The following is a 17,964-nucleotide window of genomic DNA, read 5'->3' as shown; positions in this document are numbered from 1 at the left end:
CTGTGGGTGGCTCTGTTATGGAGAGGGGGATCTGTGGGTGGCTCTGTTATGGAGAGGGGGATCTGTGGGTGGCGCTGTTATGGAGAGGGGGATCTGTGGGTGGCGCTGTTATGGAGAGGGGGATCTGTGGGTGGCTCTGTTATGGAGAGGGGGATCTGTGGGTGGCTCTGTTATGGAGAGGGGGATCTGTGGGTGGCTCTGTTATGGAGAAGGGGATCTGTTGGTGGCTCTGTTATGGAGAGGGGGATCTGTGGGTGGCTCTGTTATGGAGAGGGGGATCTGTGGGTGGCGCTGTTATGGAGAGGGGGATCTGTGGGTGGCGCTGTTATGGAGGGGGGGATCTGTGCACTGTTATGGGCATAACAGTGCACAGATCCCTTTCCCCATAACAGTGCACAGATCCCTTTCCCCATAACAGTGCACAGATCCCTTTCCCCATAACAGTACACAGATCCCCCCTCCCCATAGCAGTGCACAGATCCCCCCTCCCCATAGCAGTGCCATAGACCGATCCCCCTACCCATAACAGCCCCGGCCCTGCTGCTCACAGCAGACTAATCACTCACTGCATCTTTATTTTACCTTACAATCGTGACGCTCCAGTAACAACTCTGCAGGCAGAGCGGAGGGCGGCGTAACGTCACTTACTCACGTGACGCACCTGCTCCGCCCACTTTATGAATGAAGGAGGCGGAGCAGGCGCGTCACGTGAGTAAGTGACGTTACGCCGCCCTCCGCTCTGCCTGCAGAGTTGTTACTGGAGCGTCACGATTGTAAGGTAAAATAAGATGCAGTGACTTAAAGTAAACCGCCCGCCCGCACAAATCCCAAACCCCATATTTTCTGCCGATATGGATTAGGCCCATTTTCGGCCGCCGGAATTTCGGTGCACCCCTAATATATATATATATATATATATATATATGTTGCACCATCAGTTAACATCCAGAGTAATTGCCATGTTAGAGCAGCCAGTTGGGCTGGGAGAGACTCAGGAAGGTCCCGGTAGGTTGTCACAGGTATCTGGATCCATGCTGACTGCAGTGCATCCCACAGCTGCTGGAGGGTGTGTGGGGGAGGATCCAAAGAGTGAACACCACGATCAAGGTGATCCCACAGATGTTCAACTGGGTTCATGTCTGGCGAATTAGGGGCCGGGGTAGTACTTTAAAGTCTTAGTCATGCTCTTCCAACCAATGTTGAAATAGTGGGGGAAAAAAGGGAAAACCAGTGGAAAAGGGAAGAATACTGAGCGTTAAACTGAAGAAGAAATTAGGGAAAAAGATAAAACAAGGGAACAGGCTAACGTGTTTCAAGGGGAATCTCCCCTCCTCATCAGACCTATAATACCTCACATTCAGAGACTGGAATTTATACAGGTTAAACAGAATGTGCTTGTAATTGGAGCCAAAACATCTTTGCACAAATATAAGTGACAAAATAATAGACCTACCATTTTTCTCCCTATAAGACGCACCTAGGTTTTAGAGGAGGACAATAAGAAAAAAATATTTTTCATTAGACCTCAGGTCAGACCACCAATGTTAATAAGACCTCAGATGACAGCCTCAATCAGACCCCCAATATTAATAAGACCTCAGCTCAGACCCCAATGTGAATGACCCCCAATCAGACCTCAGATAAGAGCCCCATGACAGGGTGAAGGGTGGTGTGGGAGACCAGAAATGGATTTTAGGATTATGCCCGATCCTGTTTCCTTGAATTTAGGTCTCTCTCTCTCTCTCTCTTTTTTTTTTTTTGGTCACTTACATTTGTGCAAATAAGTTTTGGCTCCAATGACAAGCACTTCCTGTTTAATGTGTATTAATTCCAGTCCCTGAATGTGGTGTATTATGGATCTGATGAAGAGTGGAAGCTCCCCCTTGAAATGCATTACCCTGCTCCCTTGTTTTATATTTTTTTTACCAAATAAATTCTTCTTCCGTTCAGTGTTCATTATCCTCCACTATTTCCTTATTGTATTTCTAAGTGGTTAGTTGGCTTCCAGTGATATGACTATAATCCAGTGGAAATCAGGTGAGCAGCCATCATTGGTCCTTTTGCCTCTAATTGCTTTCACACATGGTGCGGCTTACTCCATGTTTCCAACCAATATCGGACATTTCTAGCCATATGACATATCGCATTGTCTTGCTGGAGAATCCCACCCACCCCAGGGAAGACAATCAGCACGTATGGATGTACATGATCTGCAAGGATGTGTTTATACCCAAATCGTTGAGAGTGCCTTCCACATGGATGAGTTGGCCCAGAAAATGCCACAAAAAACATTCCCGAGACCATAACACTGCCACCACTAGCTTGTGTTCTTCCAGCAATGGTTGCAGGGTGTTTGTTCTATGATGTTTCTCACCTGACACACCAACATCCGTACGTTTGATGAAGCAGAAAAGGCAACTCTTTGCCAATCAGCAGAGGTCCAATTCCGATACTGCTTCAAACATTGAAGCCTCTTCTGTTAATGTAAATTTGTTAGCAAATGTGCAGTGACCATCTATCTGCTTCAGAGCCCCATACGTAGTAGGGTTCGCTGAATTGTTTTAGACAAACATCTGGTAGCCCCTGGTTCCCCATGGCACTGAGCTGCTCCACTGTAGCGCGTTGGTCTGCCCTTGTGCACATTCGTAGTGAAAGTTCTCTCACATCCCATCTCTCACAGTTTCCACGTCACGTATTCACAGTCCTACAATTTATCCATTCACATCACACTTTCACGTAAGCAGTTCACAAATGCTGCCACCCTTGGCCCGAAAGCCAATAATCATACCTTACCTCTGATAAATCACCCCTTTTACCTGGGACAGCAAAGAGGCATATGTGTGCAGACAGCTTATCTGTGGACTCGCAGCACTGCCAGGGTCACACAGCATTATATCGATTTATGATTCTATGTAACCCTTACAATTCTGGAATGTATTAGATGACACTGACATAATAATGTCAGTGTTATCCAATACATTCCAGACTTCTAAGGCTTACATAGCATAATAAATCAATATAATTCTATGTGACCCCGGCAGTGCTGAAAGTTCAGGACAGAAGCTGTGCTGCGAGTCTGCAGCGTGACACTCACTTGTCTAAAAGGAGCCTTATATACCCACCAAGCTAGCTCATGACACGTGACTTCCTTCATGAGCTACACATTACCAATGTAGTAAGTGGTCATAATTATGTCACTGGATATTGTGTGTGTGTGTATATATATATATATATATATATATATATATATATATATATATACACACACACACACACACACACAGAGTATATAAAGTTGCACTTTATTAATTTGGCGTACTAGGAACATTTGTCCGTGGGTGGGGGATATAATGTCAGTGTCATTAATTAATGCAGCTAGATTTTATAGCTACTGATTTTCCAACAAATCTTATAGAAATTGGTTCCAATTTAGGTTCTGCCCATATTGAAATTAAAAGATAAATTCAATAATGACATAAATCACATATTGCAGAGAATATGTGACAATATGCAACTTACTCAAGATTCTGGTCAACTATAACTTTGCATATGGTAATTTATGCCACAAAAGGGCAGGGTACAGACACTAAAGACCTATCCTCAGGGTAGGTCATTAATAGTGTTGAGCGAAGCAAGCTTCACATGCTACATTCGAAGTCGCTTTGTTCAAAACTTCGGATTAATACTGTATGGGCTCTGATGAGCCAAAGTTAGTTATTCGCTAAACTGAACTCTGCTTTGGTTCAGAGGTACTAGTAGGAACCTAAGCAGAGTTCGGTTTTAAAGTGGTTTTCCACTTTAAAAATCAACTACCGAAGTTATTCAACGAAGTCCCACGTGACTTCGCGAATAACTAACTTCAGCCCATGAACGAAGTGACTTCGGATGTAGCATACGAAGCTTGCTCCGCTCAACACTAGTCATCAATATTAGCTATTTTGGACTGCTGCGTACGGAGCTGGGGGCTGACAGCTCCATACACTCTAGCAGCCATGCTGGGGTACTGCAGCTAAGCTCTCATTCAAGAGAAACTGCCGATTGTTGGGCGTGCCAGATGTCGAACTCCCACCAATCTGATCGATCCTGAGGATAGATTATCAATATTGGTAGCCCACAGAACCCCTTTAACTCTCTGACAATGTACTGTGAAGAAGTCAATATATCTCCTGACAGAATTTTATTACGTTTAACAAAATAATAACGAGCCAAACTTATACTTTGCCTGCCCATATAAAGGGATAACAAATGAGCAATTTTACAAGTCTGCAAATAATGCACATTTGTAAGAACAGTGAGATTGTCTGATCACACCCCAACACGTACAATACAGCTACTTTTTTTTTTCCCGACAACATTACAACGGCCAGAGGAGTACTTGCTTGGGGGTAATGAGTACATCATAAAATATTGTTCACAAAAATGTCATAAAAATATATATTAGCTCTGTCCTTTTCTCTTTATGAATATAAATATTTTAGTAAAGAACATGCATCCTCCAAGTAAAAGTTGCAAGAGCGCGTTCTATATACATAAAAGATCAAACAGGAGAAAAACATTTTTGACATTTTACATTATAAAATATAGGACAATACAATATTAAAAAGGTAGGTTTTATGGTAAACAGATAAAAACAGTATCAGCTCCCTGTGCATCTGATGCCTCCTCTGGATGCAGCTTTACTTTCCTATACCTTTGGGATCTAGGCTTCAAGGGTTTACGTCCCTTATAACCAGTCATTTCCCTGTAACATGTAATATTGTACAGTCACTAGTGGTTACCTGGTGCACTATGATCCAGGCAATTATTTCATTATGAGAATATTCGGCGGTGTCTAGTCAAGAAAACACCTTTGACCTATTGGGTGCTTCAGAGTTAAAGGGGTTGTCCGACAAAAGAAAATATATTCTATTTCATTTGTAAAGAAAATTGAACTTGCAAATACACTTCATCAAAAATGCGTGGAACATACTATGTAAAACCCCCTTCGCACACCAGGAAGCTCTACTTCTGCACTTGTACTGACACAGACCCTTTCCACGTCGGCTACATACTTAAAGGGGGCCCAGTTCATTAGGTAAGCCATCACCCTTCTTGGACTAAGACAGCCAGCCCCACTCAAGCACATCACTGACAGAGAGGGGGAGCGAGCTCTCCAACTGTGTCAGGACTTCCAAAACCAGGAGAAGGGGGATCAAAAATCTTTTATTTTTTAATTTTGAAAACAATAAATAGATTTTTTGCTGTCTGACAACCCCTTTAACAGATGGAGTCTTCCATTTGGAGCTCTCCTCTATTTCGATAGGCACTGTAATACATAAATCTCCCTGTAACGTACTGTAGATGTATGGAAAAAAGTGACTCACTGGCAACTTTCCTGATAATCAGCTTATCATGGGGGTCAGTAACACAAACACTGGTTGTTCACATTAGACTACATTAGATAACTCCTTGATGCTAGTAGGCTCCTAGAAGCTTGTGTGTAGGGCATCACCTTTGGCCAGGCATCTCCTGACCACACTTACCATCGTTCCTTGTCTGGTTTGGCTAGGGGGTAAGTACTTTGAGAGAAAAAGAAAAAATTAGTTGCATAATAAGTTGACTCAAAATAAGGGTGAAATGTGCAGTAAGTTATAAAAAGATGGGATCACACAGACAACAGATTGGGTCTTCAGCCTATCACCAACCATGGAAAGTGCCTCTTCAGGTCACTGTTGGAAATGTCAGATACCCCTGTAATATAACGAGTGCGTACATGTCATGACTAATCTGATTATAGCACTAAAGGCCCTATTACACGGGCAGATTATTGTTAACATGATACAGGCGCTCGTTAGCGATCATATGGCAGTGTAATACTGCCACTGATTAACAGATGAAAGAGCAAACACTTGGTTCATCTGGTAATCGGGATCTTTTAGCATGTTAAAAAAGCCTGGTTTGCCAGCGACGGGTTGCGCTGTGTAATAGGCGCTCTGCTGTCGGCAAGCAATGAGACAGTATAGCTGAATGATGCATCAGCGAGGAGGAGATGGCTGCCATTACAGGCAGCGGTCTCCTCCTGATAAATGTCTGCCCGTATACTAGGGTCTTTACGCTCAAGACAACTGGTCACACGACAGGGGAAGCAGGACACTGCTGTGGCCTGGGACTGACTGCACTGGTCACATATCCCCCAATTGACGGATGTTGATCTCAGCATGGCAAGGAAAGGAAGAGCCGGCCCAGGAGCGTTAGACACCAAGCGGCGGGGGCCAGATAAGTATGATCACTACCGTGGGTCGGCCACTCTGGAAAGTCTCTCTTACTCTTGGATAACCCCTTTAAAGATATTCAGTGTGAAACTGGCAACTTCTTGCTTGTATGTATTCCGACATGGCCTGTAGCAGACTATGGGAAAAATGACTCCCTGTCCCTCACTACACATTTCATGGGCCCCTTATCTTTGACTCTTCATACAGTAACAGACATACAATGGCTTTATCATTTAAAGGGAGCCTGTTCCATTATACACAAAGTCCTTCAGGACGTATGCTATAGAGCTTCGGAGTCCAGTGAGTGGTCCTACTCCCTACCCAGCATTCTCTGTATGTATGCTTAGACAGGGAAGGCTGACAATCACTGAGCAGGTTCACCACTGGGCTCCTAAGCATGGGAATGGCAGAGGTTGGAACAAATAAAATACAAGTTACACTGAATCTTTTCCATCAAACTATATACCAATCTGCTCAGCTCCTCCTGTCTGCACTTTGCACTGCATTTTCAATGTGACAGATAATTAATGAAGTGTACATGCGTACTCTATACCATTAGTCACATTCGGTCTGTAAACAATTAGGGATTTTTACGAGCATCCAGATTTTTTTACACAATGTTCATAAGTCACTTGACTAAACAAAACATATTTAGGAAAAAAAAAGAGCAGATTTTCATGGCACCATGGTACTAAATGGTTTAGGGACGGACGCCAGAAACAGAACAACCAGTAATACTATCTATATCTGAGGAGACATAAGAATAGGTAATAATTAGAGAAGTGGAATAAAAATGCACAAAAGGGATTTCTTAAATTGAAATTGCTGGAATCCTTCCAATGACACACATAGACCACTGCCCTATAATTCTAACTACAACTTGGATTGGACTGCTGTGGGACAGCCTGTGTCTGCTGACGGATTGTAGGTCTACAGTGGTTGACTGGTAATTCCCTGCAGCTGTATGTATAGCACTGCAACGTTTAAAGGGAGCGATGGTGGTATCTATACTGATACATGTTCAGTGAGGAACCACATAGAAACGGACTTCACAGCCGTGTTCTTCAATGACCTATCGTACTACTACAAAGGTTTGCAATAGAAAACATAAAAAAATAGAAAAGCGCATATATGACATGCTTGAAATAATGTGGCAATTAAGTGAAATGCAAGCTACCGAAAAACCAGATAATCTATTAGGTAGCCTGACACTACGTCAAGCATTCACAAAGAAAACTTAAAGGGGTACTCCAGCCAGAAGCATTTATCACTTATGCACTGGATAAGCACCTTGTGGCTCCATCGAAAGTCTATGGCGCTGACCCGCTCGGCTGTTTTCTTCAGTGCCAAGGACTTTGAATGGAGTAGTACGTCTCCACCACTGCATTCAAACTGGCTGTGGTCTTGCAGCTAGCAGAACACACAGTGTGGGTCTCTGCGGTCGGACCCCAGTTATCTAACACCCAGTGGAGAGAGGATAAATGCTACTGACTGGAAGATCCCTTTAACTCACACTCTTTGCACATGACACCCATAATGACCTCTGAGGCAAAGATTTCCTTATGTCAATCAGATTTTCTTCTGAAAGACAAAGCGCTAAGTATTTGCCCGCTAATATAATCCACTGGACATGCAAGTATATCACCAATAGATGTATCAGACGATAGTTATATAGGACATAAAAAACCATTATTGCAAAAGTGCAGCTAAACAACTCAAACAAGCTCATTACCAACAGCGATGTCTTAACACTTACAAAGTAGCTGAAAAACCAACTCCTACACCATGGTGATCAAGAGTTTGCGCCATTCCCACCGAGGAAAGGTGGCTTCTTCTGTGATAGAACCATGTGGCGTGGGCACTTTCACTGTCACTATCACATACAATAACTATTCAAAAGTAGGGCACCAGCAACGGGTTAACAGTCTATTGCAACTTGACCAGTGCCTCTGTATATTTGTAACAATATGGACATAAGGAGTAGGATTCCCTTCCAATGAAAACCCAGTCACATCTGAAAAGGCACATTTCAGAGCAGGAAAACTTGGAGAACTTTTACTGCAACCAGAAGAAATGGACACATGTCCCCCATCTTGATGGACGTTCTTCAGTTTTATCGGATCTCGTATACAATCTTATTGCTCGTTGGTTTGGTCTTCAGACTTCTTGTTGAGGTCTTTATCAACGCTACATAATAGAATTAAAAAACTGTCAAATTATACAGAAAATGTAAACTTCATTTGGAAGTCAATAGCTTTGGGTAAATGTGTTTTCAGCTCATATACTTTTATGGAAAGCAAGTCAGCTAAATAAAACTGAAGAATTTCCCTTAACCCATTACCACCCTCCCACCATAATTATAACCTCGAACAAACATTATCGAAAATAACTCTGAACTTGGCCATTTAACTGGTTTAGGCTACTTTCACACTTGCGGCAGAGTGATCCGGCAAGCAGTTCCGTTGCCGGAACTGCCTGCCGGATCCGGCAAAACGTATGCCAACTGATGGCATTAGTAAGACTGATCAGGATCCTGATCAGTCTTAAAAATGCCTGATCAGTCAGAAAAATGCATTGAAATGCCGGATCCGTCTTTCCGGTGTCATCCGGCAAAATGGATCAGGCATTTATTTTTTTTCACCTTTTTTTTTGGTCTGCGCAGAAGGACGGATCCAGCATTCCGGTATTTTGAATACCGATCCGGCACTAATACATTCCTATGGAAAAAAAAATGCCGAATCCGGCATTCAGGCAAGTCTTCCGTTTTTTCGTCCGGAGATAAAACTGTAGCATGCTGCGGTTTTATCTTTTGCCTGATCAGTCAAAATGACTGAACTGATGAAGACATCCTGAACGGATTACTCTCCATTCAGAATGCATAGGGATGAAACTGATCAGTTATTTTCCGGTATAGAGCCCCTGGGACGGAACTCTATGCCGGAAAAGAAAAACGCTAGTGTGAAAGTACCCTTAGGTTCTGCAGTTAATGTGAATCAAAGGCCCTCTCTCTACCCATTGATCCCCACCAACACTGTCACTGGTGCCAAGAAGTTAACATGGCAGTGAAGGGCCCAACAATGGCCCCCAGGCCTGTCTCTTACAGATACTTATTAGTCCTGCCAAAGGAAGGACTTAATTGGTTCCCTGTCAGATTTACAGTAACATCTATAATACACTGAAATTGAAGTATTGCAGTGTATTAGATGTGCAATCAGAGGATTGATTGTTCAAGTCCCTCTACTGTGTTCTGAAAAAAAATTCTATATACCCCCCCCTCCCCCAAATAAACTACCTTTCTCCTTTTCCCTCTAAATGCCCTTTTACACAGCAACAGTTGAGTAGATGTTTCTTCCCAACAATCGCCTGCTGGTCAGTGAAGGAGACCGATGCATTGGGTAATGAGCGGCACCTTTAGGCCACCTGCACATGCTGTGGATTATGCACATTTTTCCGTGCAAATTCCCGTGAAGAAAAACCACAGCGTAGTACAAGACCAGTAAAGTGTATGAGATTGCATCTTATGTACATTTTGAAAATTAATTCTATGCGGAAATTGACCTGCATTGCGGATTTCCAAATCTGCAGCACGTCAATTATGTTTGGGGTCTTAGCTGCAGATTTCACAATTTTCCAATGCAGGGTGAGTTCTGCAGCAAAACTGCACCAAAATTTTCATCCAGAAATTGCAGATTGTGGTGTGGATATGTTGCAGAACGCACATGAATCAACTGGCGAATATTGTGTGCGATCACCCGCATCATGTGCAGATGGCCACAGGCATACGAATGCTTTTTAGCGATAATCTGCCTGATATTCGAGCAGTGTAAAGGGGCCTTAAATCCTTTTTCCCATAAAAATTTAAGAAATAAAAAAAAGTTACATATAACCAGTATCACCACATCAATAATGACCGGTACAATAAAATGAACACACTTTTGTGCACCCCAGTAAAAACAAAAAAAAACTATAAAAAGTTATACAGAAAAGTAATGGTAGAATTCTTTCACACTGCCCCCCACAAAAATATGTCACACACATTATATGTGCCGCTATATAGTGCCTAACTTTAAAACTACAACCTCGCAGAAACAAGCCCCCATGTGTCTTGTCAATGGAAAAATAAAAAAGCTATGGCTTTTGAAATGCTGAAAACATGAAAAACTCTGCCTCTGTGAGGGCTTAAAGCCTAATAGAGCAACATGGCTTAGGCACCTAGAGGACCAATTCTTGCATCTGCTCAATATACAGTAGGAAGGTTTTCAGCAAAGAAACCATACTGTAATATGATAAAGTACAGTAGGTTTTCACACATGGGGCTAGGCAATGATTTTGAGATATCATTAAGCAAACTGGGTTTGGACCACTGAGGTAAACTTCTACAGTTTTTAACACAACTTTCTCTCACGTGACTACAATTGTGGACAAAGAACCGCAGTTTGCTGTTTTCCACCATTACAATCTCAGTTTTGGTCATTGTGATAGAGGCCTACCATGCAAGCGGAGGAAAAACCTCAATAGAAGAAACCTGCTGCGATATTCCTCGGACCTCATCCTGAGCAAAGGTTTGTAAATCACAACTTTTCACCATTAAAGGGAGTTTTCCAAATTAACAACATTGAGGACATTTGCTCAGGATATCCTCAAAATCATATCGGTGGGGTCTGACACCCCACATCCGCTACCATTCAGCTTTTACCTGCAGCTACCAGGGTTGGAGTAAGAACAGCTCCATTCAAAGCGTAGTGGCTGTGCCAGAATCCTGGAGCTCAGCTCCCATTCAACCGACCTGACCTTCAGTAGTATGGCACGGCCTCTACAATTCAAGTAAATGGGAGCTGAGCTGCAGTAAACCGACGTGGCCACTATACATTCAATAGAGCCATTTCTGGCTACGTTGTCAGTGGCATCAGCAGGTAACAGCTCATCGGTGCTGGTGCAGGGTGTTGTACCCCCAAGGAACTGGCATTAATGACATATATCCCGAAGATAGTTCATCAATATCATTTGCTTGGAAAACATTCTTAACAATGTATCCTTGCCGTCCACAGTTATTTTCTTTTGGTCTTGTATACGGAACCTTTTTTACCTTAAAGGGGTTTTCCGAGATTTTTTGTTTTGTTTTTTTACTGATGACCTATCCTCAGGATAGGTCATCAGTATCTGATCGGTGGGGGTCCAACACCCAGGACCCCCGCCAATCAGCTGTTTGTCGGATCACAGAGAAGGATAGGACTGGTCTATTGAGGGCCGGATATTCCGTTCTACATGACCAGCATCCGTGTTTGCATGAAGCCTTAGAGGAACGTTTTTTTTTCACAAGAAAGGTAGAATTATGTTTCGGGGCACCAAACTTACACAGTGAAAGCTTACTCTGAAACCGATTTGGGAGGGGTTGTGCATGTATTGGGGCAGGCCTGCAAGGGAAGCATACTTACCTGCTTCCCGCTGCTGGCTTCTGGCTCCTACGTTCTCCAGCCTTGGTTGCTCCGCTCGGGTCCCTGGATGTAAACTTCCTGTTCAACGCCATTGCAGCCAGCGATTGGCTGTTTAATGGTCACATGACACAAGGGGAGCAGGTCACTGCTGAAGCCAGTGATTGGTTGCAGCGGTGTCAAACTGGAAGTTTACATTCAGGAACTGGAGCAGAGCAGCGGAGGGCGGAGAGGGAAGGAGCCGGGAAGCAGGTAAGTATTCTTCACTTCGCAGGTCTGCCCAGGACTTGGGTTTGCCAACCCCTCCCCGCAAATGTCAACAACCCCTTTAATGTATATCGATAAAAGGCAACATTGCTCAATAACTCTATGATATTAATACAGAGAATGGTGAACGAATAAAAAGAAAAAAGTAATTATCTTGAAAGCACTCAAAAAGTGTAATAGATGGGAAATTATCTGAACGGATTGTGCTTTTCAATTAAAAGGTGCGCCAATATTCTGTTAATATAATCTATTCATGCAAGCAATTACAGGCAGGAAATAAAATGATGCAGATTGGAGAGTGCACGTCGCTGCCTAATGGTTGCACGAAAGCTGGGGAAAGAATGAAGAGAGGGGATCGGGAGCATTCTCCACTTTGGTGTATTGGTTAACCTGGTAACTGGAGCACCGCAAATACAAACATTGCACTGGTGTAGAAGAAAACCGCTATATACATTGTTATTCTGCGTGCAAACAAGCAACAACAGGACAGCAAAGAACAGACCATGCAGTATATACGGCATGCTAACAGAGCCACATAGATTCCTCTCCATCAAAAACTGGGCAATGGCCACTGGGACAATTAGTGACCAGTGTATAGAAATGAATGTCATATAATGTATATGGTGCTTGTTTGTATTTGCTAAAGCTATACTGTATTATCCAAGCCAACCAAGAAGGTAGGGGGTTAGTTTGTGCAGAGCAGATGGACTTGTCTTGGTGCAACCCACAGAAGGTGTACAGATACCTTTTGTGTTTCTTTTTACTTTTTTCGTCGTCATACCTTAGTAGGAGAGAGTCGGAATTCAGTCAACATGTACAATGAAGAAGAATTTAGATAAGCATCACAGTTAAAAGAGATCAGCACAACAATCCAAAGACTAAGGCCAGTGCTTCTGTATTTCCAACGTTTTATGCTATGAGGACATTTCACCTACTACATTTCTATAGTTCTTGTCAATCACATGGTGTAAGGAAGTGCAGGTAGCACATAAATCAGAGTCAAAGGGCATCTGCAGGGCACTATGCAGAGTCACGCAGACCCACATGGTCTTATACAGCAAGCATGGACTGCGTAGGGTGAGGGCCAGCCCTGGTATGTACATATGTGATCCTCTACTGCAGTATAGTGCATAGGAAAAGAAGCTAGTCAATCTAAACTCTTCTGGAAAATACTGTGGGTGTAGTAATACCGGCACTGGTTATATGTGAGGGCAGCAATGCCGCAAGACTAGCACGTGTATCACTCTCTATATTAAAGATAGTTTTTGACCATGGTCCTCAAACTGTGTCTCTAAACATTCAGCATGCCCTAAAGCCTTGTGGCTGTCACGACATGTTAGGACAGGCATCCTCAAACTGCGGCCCTCCAGCTGTGGTAAAACTACAACTCCCACAATGCCCTGCTGTAGGCTGATACCTGTAGGCTGTTCGGGCATGCTGGGAGTTGTAGTTTTGCAACAGCTGGAGGGCCGCAGTTTGAGGATGCCTGTGTTTGGAGTTACATTTTGCAATAGCCGGAGAGCCACAGGCTGGGGAACACTGCAATAAAACATTTCTTTAGTAAAAGTTCACATTGCGACAGTACAATATAATAAAATAACTATGACCACATACTCTTTTATGCACTCCGGGATAACGACATACTCCATAGGAATAAGCTCTGCTAATTCTACCAGGCTAAAGACGTACTTAATCTTCTGACTGAATTTTGAGCTGAGGGGGAAAAAAAAAAGGAGAAAGGAGAAAGGAACACACAAAAATAAATCAATTACAGAAACTCAGAACAAGCAGCTTATAAAACACTTGAGCATAGATTATTACCTAATGAAGGGCTTCGTAATAGCTAGCAATGTTCTGATAAACCAGGAAGGATGGACTATAATGAGAGCCTTCAGATTTTTTCGTAGCCTTCAAAAAACAAACAAAAAAAAAAACATCATATTATGTTCAAACAAGAGATAAAATCAAGATACCAAGACCTTTTACAAGTAGGGCTGGAGAAGTCCTAGAGATCAGGTAGTTCCTACATAAAGAAATGTGTTCCTGACTGTCTGTGTGCCATTGTCATTGCCTGGCCACATAGAATGGTGCCACTGCCAGTTAGGCATGTTACAAAGGCTAATGGGACCACAACAGATCTCAACAAATTCCCAAAGGAAAATCCCACCATCGCTTCTCTCACTTTGTAACTACCAGAGTTGTATAGGCCGACAACATGCAGTAACAACCAACTCATCATACAAACTACTTCCCAGTTGTACTGGCGAGGAATATATGAGAAATCCAAAGAACTCTACTGGACTTCTCAGTCCTTATTAGTGGCTTTCTCTGTGAATGAAGCAGTGGTAGTGTCATTGGCAGTGCCACCGCTTCCTCCACAGATGACTTCTCCATTGTATGGAGTGATGCTTGCTGTAATGTGGCTGCAAGGCTGACAATTCTACTTTCATTCCCGGTAGTGAATCTGACATTGTACAGTATTCATCATGAGAGAATTAACAGGTTCACAATACATAAACTTCCACGTAAAACTACTTGTACGTTATGACTCCTAACAGACAACTTTAGGTAAATATTTCTCCAAAAAATATAGATTTCATAAACAGGAAAAGCTTCATGTAAAAGAGACGGCAGTGCAAAAACACAGACTATACAACTGTTAAATCAGTCCTACCGTCTATCAATTTGTTGATAGCATTTCCGGAGCCAGCCGAGACTTGGCATTTTTCTCCTGGTGGTGGCTCCATTTAAATAAACTATCATGTAGTTCTCTGCAACCAGCATTTCCAAAGTGCCAATGACGTACCTGCCAAAACAGAAGCCAGAAATGATCACAACTGTATGGGCCCACAGGAGATGTAAGCAGCGCCGTATTCCTTTCATCTGGAATCTCTATTATTCCAGTATTACACAAGTATCTTTCCCCTAGGAAGTTACACACCTAAGGCTACTTTCACACTAACGTCGGGGCTCCGTTTGAAGGGTCTCACAAGTGGCCCCGAACGCATCCGTCCAGCCCTAATGCATTCTGAGTGGACGCGGATCCGCTCAGAATACATCAGTCTGGCTCCGTTTGTCCTCCGCTCCGCTCAGTGAGCGGACACCTGAATGATGCTTGCAGCGTTCAGGTGTCCGCCTGGCCGTGCGGAGGCAAACGGATCCGTCCAGACTTACAATGTAAGTCAATGGGGACGGATCCGTTTGAAGTTGACACAATATGGCTCAATTTTCAAACGGATCCGTCCCCCATTGACTTTCAATGTAAAGTCTGGACGGATCCGTCTGAACAACTTTCAGACTTTGAATTTTTTCTAAACTATAATGCAGACGGATCCGTTCTGACTGGATCCAAACGTCTTCTTTATAGGAAAGGATCCGTCTGTGCAGACACCAAACGGATCCTCTCAGAACGCTAGTCTGAAAGTAGCCTAAGTAACCATTAGTAGGTGGCATAAAATATGCTACAATCACTGTATTTTACAAGCTCCTGGGGCTTACCAGCAGCACAACATTGGTCACCTATCCTCAGGACAAGGTCACCAATACCTGATCAGTAGGGGTCTGACTTCCAGCACCGCCACACACCACCAGTTTGAAGAGGCTGTAGCGCTCCGGTGAGAGTGCTCTGGACTCCACACAGTATACCAAGCACCGCACTGTACATTGTACAGTAGCTGTGCTTTGTATTGCAGCCAAGGCCCATTCACTTGAATGGGACTGAGCGGCATGTAGGAAAGGTGAGCGATAAACGAGACGTCACGAGTGCTTTAGCCCCTTCAAACAGCTGATCGATAGGGGTGCTGCTTGTCGGACCAGTACTGATCAGATAGTGATAACCTAACCTGAGAATAGGTCATTAATACTGTACTCCCAGAAAACCCCTTTAAAGGGTTTGTCTGGTTTCAGAAGGATGTCCCTACAATAAAGAAGTGATCATTACTTACTTGGTATAGGCCACGCTGGTTCTGCAGGCTGCAGCGTTGATATCACATCAACAACACGTGACTGCTGCAGCCAATCACCCCAGCCCTCTTTGGTGCACCCCTGAAGACAGAGATTGGCTGCAACGTGACATCACTGCTGGAGTCAGGTAAACAGATCCAGGCCAGGAGAACTGGCAGCCGGGGAGGGGGGGGGGGGGGGGGGGGGGGGGGGGGGGGGGGGGGGGGGGGGGGGGGGGGGGGGGGGGGGGATCTGCCAGGAAAGTAATGATCACTTTTTTTTACTGCAGGCTGAGCCCCTGTGTTGTTTCTTCTGAGACCCGACAACTCCTTTATTGATCATTCATTTAAGGCACTTACATGATACAATAATCACAATACGCCCAGCATCATACACTATAAAGACTGCTTTTTGGCGATAGTCACACATCTAATTTATTTTTTTCTGAAATGCCTGCGATTGTTCTATCCATCTGAACAGTCCTTGAAGAAATAAATCTTCTTGCTGCAAAAATAAACACTATTCAGATAACTAGATTTTTAGGTCTCTTGTACACGACCGTATGCCCTCCGAGATATACGGTCCATGAGCGGGCCATATGTCCTGGAGCAGCATTGATCGTGCACACGGGAGCACACAGCATCATAGATTACAATGATGCTGTGGACATCGGGTCGCCCGTGGGACTATTGTCTCGTACTATTGTCCCGCGGGCGGCCCGACGTGCACAGCATCGTTGTAATCTATGATGCTGTGTGCTCCCGTGTGCACGATCAATGCTGCTCCAGGACATATGGCCCGCTCACGGACCGTATATCTCGGAGGGCATACGGTCGTGTGCAAGAGGCCATATTCTTCTGCATGTGAGCATAGGAATATACCCAAATGGTGTGTTAACAACAATACACAGTTCTTCCTACAATTCAAGCAGAAATGGCAATGTAAGCAAGGCCATACTGCTGTGCAGAGAGAACATGACCCCATAATATATAAGCTGTTTGTCACCCGCACACATGGATACGTACTTGAAGAGATTGTCCATTAGGTATCTGTAGTTGGGTTGGCTGCTGTCTGGCATAAAACATACAGCAAATACAATAATGGCATTCAGGCCATCTCCATAGTAACCTGAGAAGAGGACACAATAAGTTGGACAATCAGTTTCCAAAAGAGAAGCAATGAACTGCCTTATTCAGTCCAAAACTGAAAATAGGAGAAAACCATCTTAACCTCCTCAGGACCGCCGTACGCAGGATTGCGTCTTTGCGGCGGTCCTGTTGTTCTGGGTGGACGCGCCGGTGCGTCCTCTCGCGAGACGCGAGATTTCCTGTGAACGCGCGCACACAGGCGCGCGCGTTCACAGGATCGGAAGGTAAGCGAGTGGATCTCCAGCCTGCCAGCGGCGATCGTTCGCTGGCAGGCTGGAGATGTGATTTTTTTAACCCCTAACAGGTATATTAGACGCTGTTTTGATAACAGCGTCTAATATACCTGCTACCTGGTCCTCTGGTGGTCCCCTTTGTTTGGATCGACCACCAGAGGACACAGGCAGCTCAGTAATATGTTGCACCAAGCACCACTACACTACACCCCCCCCCCCCCGTCACTTATTAACCCCTTATTAGCCCTTGATCACCCCATATAGACTCCCTGATCACCCCCCTGTCATTGATTACCCCCCTGTCATTGATCACCCCCCTGTAAAGCTCCATTCAGATGTCCGCATGATTTTTACGGATCCACTGATAGACTGATCGGATCCGTAAAAATCATACGGACGTCTGAATGGAGCCTTACAGGGGGGTGATCAATGACTGTGGTGATCACCCCATATAGACTCCCTGATCACCCCCCTGTCATTGATTACCCCTCTGTCATTGATCACCCCCCTGTAAAGCTCCATTCAGATGTCCGCATGATTTTTACGGATCCACTGATAGACTGATCGGATCCGTAAAAATCATACGGACGTCTGAATGCAGCCTTACAGGGGAGTGATCAATGACGGAGGTGATCACCCCATATAGACTCCCTGATCACCCCCCTGTCATTGATTACCCCTCTGTCATTGA

At 44.1% G+C, this 17,964-nt stretch overlaps 1 protein-coding gene across 3 annotated transcripts in view; it reads right to left on the bottom strand.

Annotated features, from left to right (window-relative positions):
- Positions 1-7,921: 7,921 nt before the first annotated feature.
- Positions 7,922-17,964, bottom strand: part of BNIP2 (BCL2 interacting protein 2) — a 50,352-nt gene continuing 40,309 nt past the window's right edge. Inside the window, exons 6-11 of one of the 3 annotated variants that reach the window (XM_040413831.1) lie at positions 16,918-17,020; positions 14,625-14,756; positions 13,772-13,858; positions 13,561-13,663; positions 12,696-12,727; positions 7,922-8,438 (exon numbers count right to left, since the gene is read on the bottom strand). In XM_040413831.1, the coding sequence (XP_040269765.1) occupies positions 8,387-8,438; positions 12,696-12,727; positions 13,561-13,663; positions 13,772-13,858; positions 14,625-14,756; positions 16,918-17,020 (509 nt within the window). In that variant the 3' untranslated portion in view covers positions 7,922-8,386. Of the gene's footprint in view, positions 8,439-12,695; positions 12,732-13,560; positions 13,664-13,771; positions 13,859-14,624; positions 14,757-16,917; positions 17,021-17,964 lie in introns of all 3 variants that reach the window. The other 2 variants (XM_040413830.1, XM_040413832.1) reach the window with 2 other exon arrangements.

Source organism: Bufo bufo, chromosome 1 (assembly GCF_905171765.1).
Source record: "Bufo bufo chromosome 1, aBufBuf1.1, whole genome shotgun sequence".
Classification (NCBI taxonomy): Eukaryota; Metazoa; Chordata; class Amphibia; order Anura; family Bufonidae; genus Bufo; species Bufo bufo.
This window is presented reverse-complemented; position numbering and strand designations above follow the sequence as displayed.